General features: G+C 36.7%; 2 protein-coding genes across 4 annotated transcripts; one reads left to right on the plus strand and one right to left on the minus strand.

Moving 5' to 3' along the window:
* The first annotated feature begins 3,174 nt into the window (after positions 1 to 3,174).
* LOC109104125 (mannan-binding lectin serine protease 1-like) lies at positions 3,175 to 15,236 on the plus strand. 2 transcript variants are annotated; one of them, XM_042771516.1, is made up of 12 exons: positions 3,175 to 3,332; positions 3,949 to 4,171; positions 6,318 to 6,495; positions 6,578 to 6,709; positions 7,809 to 8,005; positions 9,176 to 9,323; positions 9,428 to 9,546; positions 9,663 to 9,741; positions 11,967 to 12,086; positions 12,176 to 12,247; positions 12,424 to 12,495; positions 13,244 to 15,236. In XM_042771516.1, exons 1-12 carry the CDS (start codon positions 3,319 to 3,321, stop codon positions 14,119 to 14,121), a joined length of 2,232 nt encoding a protein of 743 aa, XP_042627450.1. In that variant the 5' UTR covers positions 3,175 to 3,318; the 3' UTR covers positions 14,122 to 15,236. The 2 variants fall into 2 exon arrangements, with proteins under 2 accessions (XP_042627450.1, XP_042627451.1); XM_042771517.1 differs by lacking the exons at positions 11,967 to 12,086; positions 12,176 to 12,247; positions 12,424 to 12,495; positions 13,244 to 15,236 and adding an exon at positions 9,843 to 11,176.
* Positions 15,237 to 15,590: 354 nt separating this feature from the next.
* On the minus strand, positions 15,591 to 21,681 carry LOC109104424 (osteocrin-like). 2 transcript variants are annotated; one of them, XM_042771868.1, is made up of 5 exons: positions 21,543 to 21,681; positions 19,205 to 19,303; positions 18,293 to 18,513; positions 16,128 to 16,243; positions 15,591 to 15,995 (listed from the first exon to the last, which is right to left on the minus strand). In XM_042771868.1, the coding sequence occupies exons 2-4, from the start codon at positions 19,301 to 19,303 to the stop codon at positions 16,159 to 16,161; spliced, it is 405 nt and encodes a 134-aa protein (XP_042627802.1). In that variant the 5' UTR covers positions 21,543 to 21,681; the 3' UTR covers positions 15,591 to 15,995; positions 16,128 to 16,158. The 2 variants fall into 2 exon arrangements, with proteins under 2 accessions (XP_042627802.1, XP_042627803.1); XM_042771869.1 differs by lacking the exon at positions 21,543 to 21,681 and adding an exon at positions 20,906 to 21,063.
* Positions 21,682 to 22,413: the final 732 nt, after the last annotated feature.

Raw genomic sequence — 22,413 nt, forward strand, 5'->3', positions numbered from 1 at the left:
GTTATTGATTAAAGTATTAAGCTTCTGAGGGAAACAGGGTCAGTTTAATGTGTGGAAAAATAGATTAAAGATCTCTAGACCTGCACACATACAGCTCATTAAATGCAATTAAACTTTAGCATCGTAATAAGAGTAATTAGCTTTCAATGGAGTTTGGAAATAAAGTTTTCTAAAAGTGCCCCAGGTCGGACATAAAAGAGATAAAGTAATACAAAGACATATTTTACACACAAAGAGAGGTGCGCATATGTGCAGGGTTGGACATTTAAAATAAACTAATAAGAAAAAACTTAATTGCTAAGTGTGTATATTTTCAATATAATATAATATAATATAAATATAATATATGTATTATATTAAATATTCAATCCCGGTGCCTGAATGTGCATTTACCTCCCTACTAGTAAACAGCAGTATGTAAATAAGTAAGATTATTCGTGAAACAGTACATGAACAATACCCAGGTTTCCTGCTGCATTGTGTAGATAACGTATGGGAACTCAGGCACAACTTCAACCTGTTGCCAATATGCTACTCTGCCCTGCCCTTAGAAAACATTGCCATGACAATAACTACTACTGCACAATCATTATAAATTAAGGACAATGTAAAGAATACCACACGTAAAATATCACTAAATGTGTCCTGAAATCACACTTGTCTCTGCCACAGGTTCTTACACGAATGTTAGCCAATCACAGTACTTAATGACGAATTTCTGACTATGACATGAGTTAGGGGCGGGGCTACATGTTTACCTGTACAATGATAGTAATTAGGGGAACCTTTAGCACAGGGTCACCAAACTTGATCCTGGAGGGCTGGTCTCCTGCAGAGTTTAGCTCCAACTTGCCTCAACACATTAAATATTCAATGCCTAGAAAGAGCTTGATTAGCTGGTTCAGGTGTGTTTGATTAGGGTTGGAGCTAAACTCTGCAGGACACCAGCCCTCCAGGACCGAGTTTGGGCACCCCTGGTTTAGCAGAATTTGCTTTAAAATGCTATCTCCTATGGCAGTGGTTCCCAATCCTGGTCCTGGAGAACGCCCAACACTGCACGTTTTTGGTGTCTCTTATCTGACACACACATTGGAGTCTTCACTAATGAGCTGATGAGTTGAATCAGGTGTGTTTAAATAGGGAGACATCTAAAACGTGCAGTGTTGAGGGTTCTCTAGGACCAGGAATGGGAACTCTTACCCCCAGTTTCACAGGCAAGGCTTAAGCCTAGTCCTAGACTAAAATGTAAATCTGAGCTGTTTCAACTGAAAGAAACTTGCACTGACTGATCTTAAAACATGTCAGTGCCTTTGTTTTGTCTTAAGATTCACACCAGTAATGATTTTTTTTCTAAGGCATGTTTATAAAAATTAATTAAAAATGTCCTAATTGAACTATGGCCTAATCCTGGTTTAGGCTAAGCCCTGTCTATGAAACTGGGCCTTAGTGTCTGGCATTTTGTTTAATGTCTTATTTAAAGACAGGGTGGCTAATTGCATGACAAATGAAGTTTCCTGTGATCTTCATGTACCGGACGATCTCCCATGTTTTAGTTTTGTAAGGTCCTTGCGCTGCTGTTTGTTGGCATTATTGGCCAACTTTAAACTTTGAAACTTTTTTTCTCTCTTCCTGCTTTGCCATGTTTTCTTTTTTAATGTTTCAAACATTTTTTTTAACCGTCGTACAATTTTCTTATAAACATTTATGGGAAGTAGGCTAATCTCACTGTGACTAGTAGTTTACTCATGAATATTAATCTTGCAATGCTGTGTTACGTTATAACTTTCATAAAGTGTCCAGTCAAGATAGCTAATTAAAATTCATGAGTCAAGCAGTCAGCATATAGTAAGCTGAAAGAAGTTTGTCATCTGGCAAAAAGCAAGCATGAGCTTGCAGAGGTGGTCAACACTTCCCTCTAGAGGTCAAAAGGCTAATGCACTCCATTCAATTGTATTGCTGTCACCCATCCATTTAAATTACCCAAGGCAATCTTACAGTGGCAGCTGCCATTTAGAAGACATTCTTTATCCAGAGTGATAGTGCAGTTATTCTATCCTCCTAAAGCACCTGGTGTTAAGTACCTTGCTAGTAATGCTGGATTTTGATCTTAGTTACTCAGTTATCATGACCTGTGACTGGACCTTCACCCATTAATGATTAGGCAACACACAACCAAGTGATCTATTTTTACACAGTTCATATTTACAAAGATCATTTTGGTTTAAGTACCCTTTGCTCTTTTGTGTTTTCAGTATACACTCTCATTGCCTTTCTAACACACAGCTCATTACCCACCTGTCGACTATAACAGTGTTGTTCTAACAGTCCAATTAACATCCTCTCTCTCGCTATATCTCATACTGAGAGAGAAAACAGCAGGACATGGATCTTTCTGGAATTAAAGAACTTCTGGTTTAAACACATTAATCAGCTCCCATCATCCACAGTGATAACCCATTAGAAATCTGGATCACACACACATACACAGAGGTGACCTCAAACAAGGACAGGAGCTAGCCAGTAGCCACTGAACACATTACACAAAATCACTTAAAGTCTATCAATGTGATTTGAAAGCTAACAGATCATAGAGAGCTGTTATGAGGTATATAGTTTAGTCTATATATGTGTGAAGTTATTCCTACTGTAATCTTGGCTGACAAGCATAAATATCTTGAAATCATATGAAATATGATTCTAATATCATCTAAGCATGTCAAAATATGTCTTGAGGCTTTGGAAGCCCCTGGCAACACAGGCCCAGTCTATAGGCTACCTAGTTAGAAAGCGACACAAACCATGATAAATATAGAAAATGAATGAAGATCTTCATCCAAATCCATCACATACAACAATTTTATTAATCTACATGCTCCTGTTGTTGATATGACAGACTTTAACATGAAATCTTATTAATATATTAATATAATATATTATATATATTATTTGGTGAGTTTCACAAACTCAGACGGTTATTTCACCTTTGCAAGTGTTTGGCTGTTTTTTATTTGTTCAAATGCATAGATAACATTTATCCTGCCATGATGTCTTTTTCTTTATGCAAATCGCTACTTGCATTGTTAAAAACACCATCCACGTGTTGTTGTTGTTTGTATTGAAATGTGGCGTGTCTTTTGTGTATGTAGCTGCGTGAGAAAACACAAACTTCCACCCCGCCACGAATCCCGACACACACACACACACACACAGTCCGTGGGGGAGAGCTCATTGTAAACATGCAATGTGATTTGTGGAGGAAAGCTAGAGTTTAGACGGGAATGCAGCACCTTTCCAACGTACAGAGAAATAAATAAAGTCATGGAGCTTACAAGGTGAGAACTTTCTTTCACTTCTTCAACATTTCTTCTTCAGTAGGGTATATAGCCTGTAGATTCAAATTAAGTGGTCTGAGACGTAGCGAAGATAAAATCAGTCACTGCTGATAATCTTCAACAAACAGACAGCCCGGAATTAATTATTATCCATGACGTAGGCTATTTAGTCCGCGTGGGAATGATTCCTTGTAGGGGGTCGACGTCATTTAAGAGTAATGTTATTTATGTCAGTATTTTTCCCGCTGAAATTGTGATTTTTAATGACATTAAACTATGATTTGTACAGTTAGCAATCTAACTTAAAGCGTTTGCAACTTACAGTACTGTTGATATTATTACCACTTCAGGCGAACGCTATATATGTTCGCTTGCGAATATTGAGCGCAATCTGAATAACTTGTCATCTAACATATCTTTGGTTATTAAGGCTTTGCTGAACACTAATTATTCCCCCTCCACTTAACCCCCCATACGCATATTCTTACAGGAATTAATTCCAATGAATTAAACTTAAACTTAATGGAATATTTGACACATTTTGTTTAATCTTAATGCTTAATGTTTCAAATGTTGAATTTGATGTTATGGTTAAATAAAATACCTTTATACACAGAGTCATTGTGATCTTGGCCCAGTGTGTATGGCCCTTGTGGACTCAAGTCATCCACCTCACGGACATGTATGGGACCATCAAGTCTCCAAACTTTCCTGAATCCTATCCGAAAGAGATTGAGCTACAGTGGAATATAACTGTGCCAGAAGGATATCAGATCCGACTCTATTTTATGCATTTCGACATTGAGCCATCATACTTATGTGAATATGACTACTTGAAGGTAAGTTAATATATACACATTTTTCAATCTCCTTTTTAACAAACTCACCTCAACTACTTGTGTAGTACTACTTGTACTACTTATAAATGTTACAAAAGAACATTAACCTTACCAGATTTGCAGAAGGAAGTTATATAATGCTGTCTGGTATAGACCTTAATTAGATGCCATACTGAATTTAATGCAAGGCTGTGATGGATGGTCTTACGCTCTGTACAGTGGCACACACCATATTGGTTGCTGATTATGTCATTTTCACGAATCACAGCTTTTTTAAAACTGCTTTATGGAGTCTTTGTCTACTGAACATTTTTTTTCTTTTTCTTTTTTCTCAGAAAGGTCCCATACTAGGACCTTGGTGAATGTCTAAAAAACATACTAGTAATTTGCTACATATATGTTAGTGTTTCAAAAGTTTAAATGACCCGTCTTTGTGTCGATTTCAAAAGATTTCTTCATTTCCGACAGTTAAAGAGCAGCTAGATCTGTCTAGACGCACTGTCAGACCTTTTATTATAAGCATCTTATTTCCAGTCTCAGGATCTCATTGTTTAAATGGGTAAGAATGGGTGAGAATAGGGTTTGACTGACAGGTCTGTGGCAGATGCCCTGGTACCCTGGGTGGATGGAGTTAACAGCATTTATTTCACAGGAGCCAATGTGTTACCCCCTCACCACAGGGGGGCATATTCATATTCAAATACCCCCAGTGGGTGCCACAGCAACCTGCTATGGTAACAAGCCATGGCAGAGGACCAAAAACTGGGTGGCAGACAAAAAAGGGCACAGAAAAAACTCAGACACACATAATGACCGTTACACACATACCCATATAAATGCATTTAGGGATTTAATGTATTGGGTTTCCATGCATTCTGTGTAACATTGCAACGAAATGCAGCTTGTCCTGAACTCTTTTGTACTTTTTATAAGCATTATTAACCTACCTGCTTTTGCAACCAGTTAGCTTGAGCTGTGTCTGGTGAAATAGATGTACTGTTAGGATTCTTGCATTGGCATAAGCTTGTCTCCCACTCATATTTGATTTCAATTGCTGTATCTCTCGAATTCTTTGTGTGTGTTTGTGAGGTTGTGTATTGTGCTCAGGAATTAATTGCCTATGGACATCTTTGGTAACCGTAGGTTACCCTGCGTTCACTGACACGGGTAAAGTAAACACTCAAGCTGGGACCAGATAAGAGACACATTTAGAGCTGTTTGTGTGTATGTGTGTGTGTTTGTGGAAGCACAATGAAGACTTGGCTGTGGTCTTGGTTTGCGGTGTTTGTGTGAAAGACTCTGGTTTGATCGACAGTTTGCCTGTCTGCTGAGTGTAATTGTGTTCATGTGGATGCCAGTTTTTGTGTACTTTGTGCAGATATTTCTTAAATTGAGGGTTTGGCAGCATTCTTTTGGGTAATTTGTGTGGGTACATCCAAAGCAAGAAGCTGGGAGTGTTTAAATTGTGTGGCTTGTATGTTCATGCAGGTATATTTAGAAAATGAGAACAATTTCAGTCCTCTGATTTTTCATTTAGGCCTACTCACCCTCATGTTTGATTTACTTTCTTCTGTAGAAAAGGGGAAATGCTGTGTAAAAAGCAGCATGAACATTCTGTACAACGTCTACTTTTGTGTATAACGAAAGGTGATTAAATGTGAGAATTTTCATTTGTGGTTGATCTATTCATTTAAATTGCATAGTTGCACAGAAACATATTCTTGTACCTATAATCTTGTGTGTATATAGTATATGCACAGTATCCTTCGAAAGTTGATTTTGGTAAGTATGTTTTTGGAAGAAGTCTTACTAAGGCTGGATTAATTTAATTAAAATTGTAGTAAAAACATTAAAATCATTGTTTTCTATTTGAATATATTTCCAAATGTAATTATTTTCCGTGATTTAAAACTGAATTTTCAGCACCATTACTCCAGTTTTCAGTGACACACGATCCTTTAGAAATCATTGTAATATGCTGATTTGCTGCTCAAGAAACATTTCTTATTATTATCATCAGTGTTGAAAATAGTTTATATTTTTGTGGAAACTGTGATACATTTCTTTCAGGATTCTTTAATGAATAGAAAGTTCGAAAAGAACAGTTTTGATTTGAAATAGAAATCTTTTGTGTTTGTTCACACAGGTATACTCAGACACTGAAGAGCTGGCCGTGTTTTGTGGAAAAGAGAATACAGACACAGAACAGGTCCCTGCTAATGATATCATCGTGTCCCCCAGGAATGTGCTCAGTGTGGCCTTCCGTTCAGACTTTTCCAACGAGGAACGCTACTCTGGCTTTGAGGCTCACTTTAGTGCGGTTGGTGAGTGTTTGAAGTAACAAAACCATTTCATTTTCCACCATCCTATTTCTCTTTATTCCATTCTCTCTTCTTCTTTCTGCAGATGTAGATGAATGCAGAGACCGAAATGATGAAGATCTTGCCTGTGATCATTTCTGTCATAACTACATTAGCGGCTTCTACTGTTCTTGTCGTTACGGGTTCCTGCTTCATTCTGACAACAGAACTTGCAAAGGTAACATTTCAAAATAGCAAAGTTGCTACATTTTCTATATTTGATCAAAAAAAAACCTGTTGTATGTTCCTCCATAACAAACTCCATAACAAAATTTATGTCAGCCTAGTGACCCACTTGTTGCTCTGTAACAAACAGAATAGGGCAATGCCAATGGTGCCTTCAGACTATTTTCACTAAAACAGAAGTTCGACCCATTTTTTTTCTTCTTGGTGCCAAAAGGTGGCATAGTTTAAACATTATTTATATGTGGCTTGATGAGGAAAATCCTTTAAATCTCCTAATACTCCTGAAAATGTTGGTTAGTCAGTTAAGTTCATGTCAAAACTAAAGAGATCAGTCCTTTTGTATGTGTGTGTGTGTGTGTCTGTGTGTGTGTGCATGGGTGTGTATGTGAATGTGCACGACTCTGTCACCTAACACACTTATAAATGCACACTAGCTTTATACTTAGATTTAACATCAGTATAAAACGCAGTTTTATTTGATTACAATTATGAAAACCAAGTGCAGTATAGCTGTGTAGGTGAACTCTTGTCAAACATTTGCTCTAAATTGCATAGCTTTTTGTAATAAATCTCGTACCATTGGATTATCCAGGATTAGTTGATGGAATTCCTAATTATAAAGCAGTACTTTAGGAAAAACCTTGCAGCAGGTTGAGTCAACTAATTACAAATATACACATATTTTTATAATGTTGGCTCACATACAATTTTGCAATTTTATCTTGATTTATGTTGCTGTAATGTGTTGTAGTAGTAGTTAATGTGTGTGTTGGAGTGTGTCTGTTTTATGTCTAGCCTTTGCCCCCTCCTCAGCTGATTGTAGCTAAGCACCAACGACTAAATATTTACATTGTGGTAGTGAGATGTGGATAAACCCTATTAGAATGTGAGCAAGTATAGCAGCTTTTATGCATTTCAATGCAAACATGTAATTCTTATGTTTGAGCAATTTTTAGTTGAGTATTTAAAGAATAGAAAGAATCATTGTTCAGTCACTTTATGACCGCTTTTAATGTGTGTGCATGCCACTTTTGGTTGCTGAATTGAATGACAGTGATTTATTTATATGTGTGTGTTTGCAATCATTGCAGTGGAGTGTAGTGAAAGCGTGTACACAGAGCGCTCTGGAGAGATCACCAGTGCTGATTTCCCTAAACCATACCCCAAAAGCTCTGACTGCATGTACCGCATTGAGCTGGAGGAGGGTTTTCAAATCACTCTGGAGTTTGATGACACCTTTGACATTGAAGACCACCCTGAAGTCACCTGCCCCTATGACTTTATCAAAGTGAGAACCCTACTGCATATCTGTGATTTTTTTGTTTTGTTAAATAAACACATGTACAGTTTAGCCATCATCATCATCATCATCATACAGAAATATTGACAGAACATTGCATTTTTCTAATGAGAATGAATTATCACTGCTTGAAATTAGTTAATATATTTTAATATATTTTGTTTTATTATTAACATAATATAATATGTCACTTAACATTACCTTTACCTCAGGAAAACCAATCAGTGTCTATAGCTTGTTAGTTAGCTAGAAAAAAAATCTACAGAGGAGCATTTTGCTAAATATAATATGCACTATATTACATATTCATTATATTTTAACTTAACCTGTTGTCTTCATTAAGTAATGTATGTTTGAATAAATCTCTCATGAAAACTAGTTTTTTTATAACAGCATTTTTTTTAAATAACTAATAATATGCCTTATGTGCTATTTAATTTTTTATATACAACTCAGTTTTTATTTGATTATTGAATATTAAATAAATTTGATCAATTAATAGATTATTGAATACATTTTTGTTGCCGGTTTTTGGCTAAATAAAATTTTTCTTTCCAGTTTCCTTGTTTCATAAAAAAATAATTTCAGTATATCACTAATCATAATAATTAAATATTATGATAAATAGTTAATAAGTGCTTTCAAAACACTGTTAATGAAGCTTTAAAGCCTTTGCGAATCATTTGTTTCGAACTAGTGATTTCGGAGTGTGTATTAAACCACCAAAGTGGCATGATTTCAGTAAATGAGGCTTCATTACATCAAAACTGTTTTGAAATTTCATTGATGAACCCATGAACTGTTGTCTATATGGTTTTTAATGACACAACTGTATTATAAAAAGGAAGAATTGTAGTTTAGTCTTTTATTAGCCTTGATTAATCAAGCTTTCCATAAAACAAACACATTAACACATTAATAAAATAATGCATATTATACAGATTTAATGGTATTCGATTAGATTAAATTGCATTTAACAGAGTTTTAATAAAACATTTGAAGTTGGTTTGAGCGCTTTGAAAATGTAAATGATTTTGCACAGCAACTGCTTTGATTCAGTGTTTCAAAAAGCTTAGTTTCTCCCATCACTTATGATAAATATTGATAGATTTCATTTAAAAGATCAATTTTGTTATGATAATGATGCTTTATCCTCAGATTAACGCAGGAGACAAGGAGTTTGGCCCATTTTGTGGTGAGCAGTCACCAGGGAAGATCCAGACAGGAAGTAACACAGTCAGCATCCTGTTTCACAGTGACAACTCTGGAGACAATCTCGGCTGGAAACTCACTTACACCTCCACTGGTCAGAGACTGACCAATGCATATTACTGCTAAAATTAAATACATCATATTAATTACTTTGTGTATATGGTGCATTGGCAAAGATGCAAATGTTGTTATCTTCAGGTTCTGAATGCTCTCCTCTTGCGGCGCCCCTCAATGGACACCTGGAGCCTCTGCAGTCTAATTACGTCTTCAAAGATCACATTATGCTGACCTGTGACCCTGGATACTCACTGAGACAGGTCAGGGAAAGGTTGCCATTCACTTGTGCTGATAAAGCCAGTGACTGATGCAAGCCAATTGAAACAAATCAGTACTGTTTTACATCACACACTGACACTCACATTCTCTCTTACAGGGTGATAAAGAATTTGAGCACTATCAGATTGAGTGTCAGAGGGATGGGAAATGGAGCAGTGACGTCCCGCTGTGTAAAAGTAAGTCTTTTAACAGAGACTCTAATTCTGTTTTCCTCCTGTCTTTTTTCTCACTTGCCCTTTTTCTCTTTTCTTATTCTGCTTCTCCTTGCTGTCGCCAGAGAAGGAATCTCAAAGGAGGCATCGTTCCCTACCAAGCATTTTAACCAATCAGATACTGAGTTAAAATCTAAAGGGACTGGCTGATAGTCAGTCACCTTTCACTACGAACTACAACCCCCATAGTACATTGTGAATGTATTGATAAAATGTTTGTGGTCAGATTTTTCCCCATTAAATTGATCAAATGTGACAGTAAAGACATTAATATTGTTACAAAATATTTCAAATAAATGCTGTTTTTTACTCTTCTACTCATCAGAGAATCCTGAAAAAAAAATCACAGTTTTCAGACATATTATTCAGCAGTATTCAAAACTGATAATAAAAAGAAATGTTTCCAAATCAGCACATGTGAATAACTGATCTGAAGGATCACGTGACACTGAAGACTGGAGTAATGATGCTTTAACAACTTTAACAATATTTCTGTTTTTACTGTATTATTAGTCAAATAAATGCAGCCTTACTGAGCATAAGAGACTTCTTTCAAAAACATTTAAAAATCTCACCCCAAATTAGCATTGTGCTAGTTAAAGGGGTAGTTCACTTTCAGAATGAAAATTCTGTCATCATTTACTCACCCCACACTTGTTCCAAACATGTATGATTTTCTTTCTTCTGTTGAACACAAAAGAAGATATTTTGAGAAATGTTGGGATCCGATCAGTTGATGAGCACCAAGTGTCAAAGTCAATGGTGCTCATCAACTGTTCAGATCCCAACATTTTCCAAAATATTTTCTTTTGTCAATTCTGAAAGTGAACTACTCCTTTAATGTTCAGGCTTCATGGTTTTGTTATTTTAATGTAACTTTCTTTTTAATACTCCAAAGCATTCAGGTATTATTCTTCACCCATATTTTAAGGATCTCGTGGCAAAGATGAAATCTTAAATGTCTGTATTTGTACTAACTTTGCTTCCCAGTTTACTTCTCAAATTAAGTCTAGTCCTTTCAGGCCTAGCCTTAATTTGTATCTGTGAATAGAACCAAACCTAAAATTACAACGGTTCTTATTGAGAATTTATTGTACTTGAGGTTTGGATCTATTGTGAAAAAAGGCAAAATGCATTTAATAAAAAAAGAATGAATAAATTGATGAATGAAGAGTTAAATAAATAACACTCCGCTTACACTCAATTCAGCTGTCTGTGATTATGTAAGATGCATTTTTATTTATAAGCACAAATTCTGATAATTTCACAGGATTAAATGCAATTGGAAAATAATGATCTGTCAGTTTTTGATGAAAGATTTTATATTGCATTTTGTTACTACAGCTAATACAAACTCTATGCTAAACATCATCAATATTAAATTTACATCCTTCATGCCTAAGTCTAGATTTGTTGTTCTGCCATTGAAAGTGGTTGTGAAGGCCACACTGAGTATATGTATCAGAGAATGTCTCCATCTACTGGTTATTAATGTTGTTTCATAAATAGGGCCAGTGAGCATGTACTGTACATGTATGGATGTGAACATGATCTTTTAAATATATATTTATACATCCCTTAGTCAGTAGTGCACAGTCTTGTCACTATTTGGTACATTTTAAGACAGAAATACATATACATAAATGCACTTAGACTTTCAGACAGGACAGACTACAAAACTGCCTCACCTGTTGGGAACGGACAACACATGTTGAAGAGTGGACACTTACTGTTTGGTATGATTGTGATCTTCACTATTTAAATGGTTTAAGTGGTTCATCCCTTCCATCAACAGTCCTATCATAATATGCATGGCATGTCCTACTTTAAATTCCACCAATCACATTTGTGAATTCCTGTAATTATAATTTATCATTAATTCTTAACACCCTGTGAATCATACAGTTTTCATCTCATCCACTTCAAATAAATCCTCCCATCTAATTCATTAAATAAATAGTGCCATGCTTGTATTCTGTCAAAACTGTACTTTTTTTGTTACATTTATATAAAATAAAATTTCTATAATTTAAATTTTTTTTAAAGAATCTCTTTATTCAATAAAAAAACAAACAAACAAACAAACAAAAAAAAAAAACTCATCAATCGAACCAAAATCGTCATCCAAAGAATCCAAATATAAATACTATAGCTGTCTAAGTCAACATCTTTCTCATTATCTCTTTTAGTGGTTGACTGTGGTCCAGTGGATGTAGTTCTGGGTGAGGTGGTTTTTGAGAGCTCTGGAAACAGGACTGTGTTTGGATCCAGAATCCAGTACAGCTGCAGAGACTCTCCCCAGGTCAACAGTGAGTATTTCACTGTCAGTCACTGATGCATTTAAGTCCAGTTATAATAATAGATGTCACTGTGGATTTGACTCTGTCTGGTCTTACAGACACTTACACCTGTCATCAGAGTGGGGAATGGGTGAGTGAGGACGGGACACCACTGCCCACCTGTCTAGCAGGTATTGTGTGTTACTGAGAGTCACTCATTTTAAAATCACTCGTGAATTAATTCATGCCTATTCTGTTTTGTTTAATTGCTTCATTATAAACAGGACTATAAACAGTTTGTAGTTTTGGCATGGTACTACTAACCTACATGATTACAGTATCTGCCACTGTTGTTTCTGTACTGTAGGAGATTTAGATAGAACCTTGAGTACCGATCCCGAATCTCAGCTTCCTACTCCACTAGCAAGCACTCCGCTTGGTAAGACTCGAGCTTAGAATGTAAAGCTTTGGAAATGTTTTGCAGGACATCAGACTGTGACTTAAAAAAAAAAAAAAAAAAAATCTTAGCGTTTTAAACCATTCAAAATCATTACACAGTTCATAACTGGGAATCAGTATTGTTTACATACTAATTGTTTATTTGACAACTAAAGATACTAATTCACAAAATTGTTTTACATTATATATATATTACATCATATATTATTCATATTAAATATATATTAAACTATACACTACTTTTCAAAAGTTTGGGGTTAATACGATTTTTTTTTAAAGAAATTAATACTTTTATTTAGCAATAACAATAAATTGATGCAACACTAAATACTTAGTTACAAAAAAAAATATTTTTTTTAAATAGATTCTGTTTTCAACATTGATGTTAGAATGATTTCTGAATAATCACGTGACTCTGACTGCTGAAAATTCAGCTTTGCCATGTCAAAAATAAAACTTAAACTTATAATACATACAAGAATAAATACACATATAAAAATACAGTTATTTCAAGTTATAATAAACAACAACTATTTTTAACCAGTGATTCCATAATCTGTCAACTAAAAAAAGTAATACAGTATGTCTAATAAAATGTTTAAATTTAGCAGCCTTTTTTTTTTTTTTTGGGTCTGGTACCCTGGGTGTCTCTGTTTGTGTTAAGTTACTTGTATTTGTTTCTAAGATTTCTACTCATATCTATGTTAACTTGCACGTTTTTGTTTCAGCTTGTGGTGAGCAGTCACAACTCTTCCCAGCCCAGCAGAAGCGAATCGTTGGTGGGAGAACAGCATCTCCAGGTCTGTTCCCCTGGCAGGTCCTGCTCTCAGTAGAGGACGTGTCCCGTGTCCCTGAGGACCGCTGGTTTGGCAGCGGCGCTCTCCTCTCCTCAACCTGGGTTCTCACAGCCGCTCATGTGCTCAGATCTCACCGCCGTGATCTTTCCGTTGTACCTGTTGCTTCTGAACACATCCGTGTGCACTTGGGCCTCACGGATGTACGGGATAAGCACTTGGCCACCAACCGGTCCGTAGCAAAAATCATCCTCCATCCTCATTTTGATCCTCAAAACTACAACAACGACATTGCTCTGGTTAAACTCAGCCAGGAGGTGGTGCTGTCTGCGTTAATACAGCCCATCTGTCTACCAAGGCCTGGTGTAGAAGGTCATGTCCTGATGCCTCTACCCAACACATTGGGTATAGTGGCCGGTTGGGGCATTAACACGGCCAATGCTTCTGCCTCCTCCAATGGTTTGACCTCTGATTCCAGCACCGTTTCCGAGCTGCTCCAGTATGTGAAGCTCCCGGTTGTGCCGCAGGATGAATGTGAAGCCAGTTATGCGTCACGCTCTGTCAACTACAACATCACCAGAAATATGTTTTGCGCTGGCTTCTACGAAGGCGGTCAGGACACCTGTTTGGGGGACAGTGGGGGAGCGTTTGTCACCCAGGACACCCACAGTGGCAGATGGGTGGCACAAGGACTGGTGTCCTGGGGCGGGCCAGAGGAGTGTGGCAGTCAGAGGATGTATGGGGTGTACACTCGGGTGACAAACTACATCCACTGGCTACACAGGCACATGGATGTGGACCGCTGGTGGTGAGGAAGTCAGAAAAGTGCAGTGGAGCTGAAAGTCTCTCCTTATTACATTTGTCATTTTATTTTGCCATTCTTATCATTTTCCACAAACTAACTTGATGTGAGGCAAGAGTTACACCCAGAAGGGTTGATTCTTTTATTTGGTCAGATTAATTCCTTTATTATGGACTTTCTAAAATTAATTTGGCTGTTTTTTAAAATTCAAAATCTTATGCTAGCAGTTTGTGAATTTATTTGTAGTACAGATGATATGAACTTGCAGCGACCGCTCAAGTCAACTTTAAGGAATCATATTTATCCAGAAAATAGCATTGTACTCACCTCATATTTGGCCCTGTGCTGGGATCCTTCATACATTTTTGTTATTATACTGTCCTAAAATTGTATCAACCTTCAGTACTGGTTAGGGACTTTAGCCTATCAAGACAGCATCTGTATTACACTACTGTTCAAAAGTTTGGGGTCCATAAGGGTTTTACGATTTTTTTAAACAAATTAATACTTTTATTCAGCAAGGATGCATTAAACTGATCAAAAGAGACAGTAAAGACATTTATAATGTTACAAAAGACTTCTACTTCCAATAAAGTACTTTTTTTTTTTTTTTTTTTTTTTTACATTATATTCATCAAATCCTGAAAAAAAGATCACAAATAGTAAGCAGCACAGCCATTTTCAAGACTGATAAATGTTTCTTGAGCATCAAAATCAGCATATTAGAATGATTTTTGGAAGATCATGTGATACTGAAGACTGGAGCTGGAGCTGTAAATTCAGCTTCTCCATCACAGAAATAAATTACAATTTTAAATAATTCAAAAATTAAATAGTTATTTTCAGTTTTACTGTATTTTTGCACTTTCAAAATCATTAACATTTCTTACCATTATCACTTCTTTTTTAAAGGACACCATATAGTACATAAGAAAAAAAAATACATTATACATCTTTATAATGATATAAATCATTTACAAATGAAATTTGTAGTTTTATACATCTACATATTATCTCAGCACAAATTTAAAATGCTATACTTAATAAAAATGGTTACACTCTTATTAAAAGCCACTAGACATTTATATAAGAAATGCACACATTTTGTTATATTTGCACGTATTGATGTAATTTGAATGAAATAAATGTTTTAAGAAACCTGGTGCTTGGTGTATTTATCTAATGCTGTGTGTTAGCTTTATTAGTAATATTTGTCTTTGAGTCCACTTTCAATATCATTGTCCCCTTCTATTCCGTAAGAAAATATTTACTTGTACAGTAAGTGTCTACACAAAAAAATATAAGGGTAACCAAAAGTCTCAATGCCAATCAGTCATCAACAATCATATACACATAGCCTAGGTATGTTCACTAATCAGCACTAGAATTAAGTTATAATCTCATTTATTCTGCAAATATTTTACTGGCTCACAATAAGTTTAAATAAGACAGAAAGATTGTAGATTTTCATCTGTTTTATTGTCAAGGCTGAACAGCCTCCAGTCAAAGTGAGAAAATGACATTAGTTATGTATTTTACAGCAAGCGAGAAGTCGTGAGGCACTGGAGTAAATATTGTGATGAGCAATGGAAGCCATGAGCAGATTCCTCTCTGATTGACTAATGCTTCTGACATCATAAACAGAACTTATTTCATGAAAGCAATAGCCTACAGTTTAGACGCTGAATTTATAACATGAGTTAGAACTGGAAATAAACAGTTTGAATGGATATTGAAGGTCTAAATCAGTAATCAGTGAGAAAGAACAGCTCCGGGGCAGTGATGATTAAAAGTGTGTTGAGAACGCTGAGATCGTTTGGTGGTTAGTGAGTTGTGTCGGCTGGTGTGCTTATCATGCATATCATCTACCTTCGATATTACCCTCTGTGGAACAAAGAACAAACAACATGTGTGGTTTTGATTACAATTTGCAGTATATTCTTGACATTTTCATCTTAGAATACATTTTACGTAACAGGTGAGAATAAACATGTGACTACCATTAATCTTACGCACCTGTGTATCAGGGCGTGGTCAGAGGCGGAGTCTATCCTCGGCTGCTGGGAAGGCGGCCTACGCCAATCCGGTCAATCGGAACACTGACTCGTCGCCTTGGCAACTCAACGGTCTTCCTGTGGACATAATGCAAAGTAATCAGCCATTTCATTTAGATTACTGCTTAGTCGACCACTCACAATTGTGGATTAATGTTTTTCAATTTTCCTTCACAATAATACAGAGTGGAAAGACAGGTCAGTCAAGTGAAGTTAAGGCGAGTATCACGAATACATGATTGGAAAACATGAATCTGGACTTTGTGTTAGATGTTATTTTCCTAAAACAGTTGAACATGTTTCAGTAAAGTGCAAAGGATATGATAATGAAAGATTAAAACTTACAGAAGCACTTAGAGATATAGGGATTAATATTTTTTTTTTTTTGTTCTTTTTTTTTTTACTTCAGAAGTTGTTAAGCAAAGATGCAACTGTATAAGTGTATAAGCCTGTACTGTTGAAATATCTCAGAGATTTAAACTGGAGACCCCCTTTTTTTTAGTCTTCCTTTAACTTCGATGCACCACACTCCATCCCAGTAGGTGGCGGTATATGCACTTAAAGCTGGTTTGCCAACCGTCATAAAACGTCAAAAAAGAAGTATCATGAATGGATGTGTTCAAAAAAATAGCATACTAACATACAACTTTTTAAGTACTGTAAGAGTGGGCATGGCCATTTGTAACTTGAATGTGCGAGGCTTCCAGTATCATCCGCTTCCGGTTATTTTTGGTTATACAGTACACCTGGTTATGCTACTTGATACTGGTATTTCTAAAATTATATTAATGTGTTGTCATAATTATAAACACACTGTTTTTTAGCACAGATATTTTTACCATTTACTGTATTTCCTTATTCTTCTAGTTATTTATCAATAGCAGCTAATTAAGTGTAATCAAATAGGCCTACTATATACAAAGCATGTACAACTTGCAATGCACTCAACCTGACCTTTCATTTCCAAAGTGATGAATCAACCGGGAATTCTTGACATGATCTCTTTTAAGTAGTATGCCAGTTTTCCATTACTACTAGTAATAGCCTATTAGTATTGCTACCTAGGGTCAAAGGTGTTTTTTAAACTTGCATTTGTTCTAAGGTCATATCTCGATTTTTGTCTGGAAAACCTGGAAGATTTGGAAAAAGAACCGGAAGATTTCTTGAGAAAATGTAAAAGTCTAGTAACAAAATCCAACACTGACTTTCAAGTTGAATATCTTTGCTGAGGATCCACGGAACAGTCACAGAGCTACGCAGTGGTTTTCCTGAGCTTTCATGTGTTTATCAGGCTCATGACAGATGATTCGGGTGTTGAGATTTGATAATGCATGGCGTGGTGCTTTCGCTGCTGTTCTTGGCTTCTGTCCTGATCTTATCAAGTGCTGAGGATCATTTATATAGAGCCTTGTCAGAGCCTCAGGCCATGCTGAGTTACACTGCATGTTCTGTCCATCAGGGAGATCAAATCATTCAAAGAGATAAAACCGTTTTGATCATTGACTGGAAGTCCAGTCATCAGCACAGTTGGACTGTCCGTTCCCATAAATCAGCATCAGGCACTTATTATGTCATATAAAACCTCAATCCACACCACAGTGACTCCACCCAAGAAATAGAAGCAACTTTAACTGTGGGCTACAGACAAAACATTAATTGCACTTAGTGAACTGTAAAAGCACAAACAGGCTCATGCAAAGCTATCAAGCTGTGCATGACAGACTTCAGCCAATAAAAACTGTACATGTTCGAGCCATAGCCAGTCCAAACTACCTATGGTTCATCATCTGTTCGGGATCATAGCAAATCAAAAATGTTTTGTATGTTTTTCAGACTTTAGGCCAGAGCTGTCAATAAAATTTACAGTTCTATGATTCAATTGAGACAATATGTATGACATATATGAATAATTATTGTTAAAGAACACCAATAAGGTATCCAAGGTATCAGTTTAAAAATGTATTACAAATGGTAAAATATGATTTAATTATTATTAATGAAACATTTTGATAATAAAAATAATATTTTATTTGTTATTTACATTATTTTCAGGCTAAGGAGGGAATAATTTTTTACATCTGTTTCCCAACAAAAAGAATAGTGTTTCCTTTTATTCTTGTTTCTTACTTCTGCTTGTTGCTTTTGGGATCCATGGTGCTGATTGACAGGCGATCAAGAGGCGTGTTGGATCCGGGGAAGCTCCGTTTCCTCTTGGTCTCAATGACATCGTTCTCCAGTCGGACCAGCTGGTTGTGCAGGAGGAGTTTAGCGTTCACGGCTCCTGAGGTCTTCTGCTCGGTTTGGCCTGGCTGGACACTGCTGCCCTCCACAACAGATGGTTCCACATACTAGATTAGAAAGAAATGGAAATGCAAATTATGGCGTAATCACAAATTTTGTCAGAAAAATCACAGTCTTCCTAAATATTCTTTCTTCTCTCTGATGGACAATTCATCTAACACCCTTTTAAGGTGGTAGCCTGGTTTACATGGGCTCTATACAGTAGCTGGTCCAAGTTCACTGGATCCAGCTGGTGGATATGGTTTCTACCTTTGTCAAGCAAGTTATAGCTGGTCGACCACCTTGGAATAGCAAAAAAAACAGCAGCTTGAGCACCTTTGAGAGACCAACTCAAGAGCATTTAAGACACAGTAATACAGTTTTATTTCACATGGAGAAACAGGAGGACTGGGTGACCCAGTGGGTCAGTTGTCAGACAGGTAGCTTATGGTCATAAGGAGAGGATGATGTTTGCATTCTCCTGGGGAGGCTCTCTAGGGGAATCCTCACTGTATTTACTGAGCACTCAGACTGATGACAGTTTATCATCTCTCACTTGTACCAGTTAGTCTCATCACCTACATGAAGTCTGTTTTTGTGTTTCTGAAGGCAGGCAGAGTGAATTTCCCTCACAAAACAAATAATATAACCTTATTCTCTCTCTCTCTCTCTCTCTCTCTCTCTCTCTCTCTCTCTCTCTCTCTCTCTCTCTCATATATACATTATGTATATTTATATATCAGCAAGACCTGGACTCACCTCTGATCTTTCTTGGGGTACGTGAAGGCTTTCTGCACTGCAGTGGAACAAGGTCAGTGTCAGCAGACCGGAGAGCAGCACACATCCACAGCCCATCATCTACAATACAATTAAAATACAATTAACAAGATTATTGTGATTATTGACAATCAAATATTATATAAAACCATTAAAAAGTTTGGGGTCTTGGAGTCTCTTATGCTTAGTAAGGCTGAATTTAAATTGATGAAATATACAGTAAACGTTACTATAATTATTTGATTTAATATGATAATTGAGTGTTTTTTCTCTTTTTTTTTTCAGGACTCACTTTAATGCTTCCTTGTTGATTAAAATTAATTTCTTAAAAAATGGAAGTAGTAGTAGCATATATATATATATTAATATATATATATATATATATATATATATATATATTATATACATACACACACACACACACACACACACACACACACACACACACACACACAGCAACATAATTACAATGATTACTTACTGAGTTTTTATGTCTCTGTGTCAGTGCATTGTCAATTGAGCATGCATACACACACACACACACACACACACACACACACACTTCAGCTTCAGCACCGTGTTGAATTACTGTGATACAGGGCGGTGTTTACATTCATCCAGACTCCATCTGTGAAAATACACTCTGACTGGGCGGTCCGGCAGCCGTGAGAGTGTGAGAATGCTTCTAACACACACCCTCTACACAAACACATGAACTCAGCCCAAACACACACTCTGACCTGCACCCCTACCTGTGTGTCCCCAAAACACACTCTTAACCACACTCACATAAAAACATCCTTACGGCGAGACTGCCTGTTACTGTAGTTTCGCATCACTTTGTTTAAATGCTTTATAGTAATGATCAATTTATTTACAGTAAATATAATATGAATACCATTGTCTTAGCTTTTTCACTTTTTTGATTTTTTGACCATGGTATTCAGATTATGATGCTGCACTGAATCTTACATTTTGACTGCCGTCTGCTGGCAGATGTGTTAAATTGCAACTATGGAAATGGCATGATATTTGTGACACTTTCCTTTAAACATGATTTATTTTTAAATGACTTATACATAAATTAAATAAATGCAAAGTCCAGTGACTGGTAAGAACCTCTACACCATAGTGATAGGTAACCTAATAATAGGTTACAGATAGATAGATAGATAGATAGATAGATAGATAGATAGATAGATAGATAGATAGATAGATAGATAGATAGATAGATAGATAGATAGATAGATAGTGTTTAACAGTGTCTGCTAAATGCATAAATGTAAATGTATATAGATAGATACATTGTAAAAAATATTTTTCTAAGTTAGAAATAAAACAAATATTGTTAGAGTATGTTTAAGCATACAAGAAAATATGATTTCTTTCTACTTCAAAATTTCATGTTTAATTCAATATCTTACTTGCCATGTGTTTGTAATTAATTGTGAAGTTTTCTAGAAATGTTTAAGTGAACATTGTTTCTACACCAATTCTTTTTTCAGCATAGATATATAGATAAACATAGCTAAGATAGAAAAATATCAAAACAAAGCTAAATGCAGTATTTGTGAAATTCTGACCTTGAATCCTGTAATCCATGGTTTTCGTAACCCATTTTAGTTTTGTCCTTTTATTAATTGTTCATTTTAATTTTTAAACATGTATAACTAATTTTCTCACCAAATATGAACACCTGCCACAGTATTTCTCCTAGAAATTTTTCAAAACTCTTCTGCAGGATTGTAGAGTATCTTACAAAAATGCCCAATAATGCATTTCCACCTATCATTTGACCCAGAGAGTCCCGTCCTTGGCATTTGAGGTCTGGTGCACTGAGCACCGGACCAGATGCAGCCCCTCTCCTGCCCCACAACTGGGAAAATGCATTGTCCAGCAACATGGGCTAACTTTAGCATTTTCCATCCCCAAAAATAAACAACTCCAGCCATCTCCCATTGCCCACACACACTTCACTGGACACCCTGCACACACACACACTCGCTCTCTCAAAGACACTCTCAACAGTTCTCTGATACCAGACATGATTTCACACCTCTGTGTCACTATTGCAGTAATGCAACATCAACAGAATGTTTCCGATGCTGGCTCATCTGTAACCCTGGAGCTCAAACAAATTCACAGTTGCTTATCAAACAGCAGATTCTGTACCAACTAATCAGCATTATTCTACTGCTATTCCTAACAAATGTCTTCATATACATCTTCAACACCTGTCTGCTCACCTTTCCACCCAAACACACACACTCACACAGCCCTGTAGGAACATGCAGGATGGTCTTTCTCCAAGGCTCCTTACCCTTAATCTGATTCGGTTTCAGTCACACGGGGATGGACAGATGCAGTTCCTGGAATTTCTCACGTTCTCTGCCTTTGCTGGTTCCTGCTGTTGTCTTTCCCGGTTTTATAGGCTCTCGCCGGGAATCTCCACTCCAATCGGTGGTCGCGATTGCTCTGACATCATTTCTGCAGGTTTTCCACTGTGGCTCGCCCTGAAGCCGCTCTCCCCAACTCTCTCATCTTCATTATGATTACAAACTAATAGCAACCCGAGGGAGCAGCTGGACACGTTTGAATATGCGTGTCACTTCTGTCTCTTTGTGTCCGTCTTTCTTGGCTTACACTTGGCCAAAAGTGCCTGGAAGGTCAGCTTCTAACTGAGAACCTGCTGTGTTTCCACAGGTTTGAGAGTGTGTGTGTTGGAGGACAGCGTGTGTAGGTGGTTTATCTTTCTCTGGCATACAATCCTATCTCTAATGTATAAACTACACTGTATCTGGCCACATGAGTGTATGTATTGATGGTCCTTGATGACCTGCATCTTGTAATTCACTCAAGTTTTCTCTTGGACTGAGAAAGTTAGGTGGTGTTAGGTTGTGAAGAGTTCCCCAGCAGACTGCCTGTTCTCACACTATATTTATCTGCACACACAGAGCTCATCTCTCTTTACTCCCACTGTTAAATAAAGAGCAGACCGGGCAGGCCTGTCTACCACACCAAAATTTCCACAGAGACCCTACGATGATCCCTCTCTCGCTCTTTCTTTCTCACTCGCTCCCTCGCTAAGATGTTTTGGAAAATCAGAGGACACCAAAGAGGGAAGCCAGGAGACGTGCATGTGTGCGTGTATAGATATAATCAGTGTCTTTGTCTGTACCAGAGAAAAAAAT

Source organism: Cyprinus carpio, chromosome A15, assembly GCF_018340385.1.
Source record: "Cyprinus carpio isolate SPL01 chromosome A15, ASM1834038v1, whole genome shotgun sequence".
NCBI lineage: Eukaryota > Metazoa > Chordata > Actinopteri > Cypriniformes > Cyprinidae > Cyprinus > Cyprinus carpio.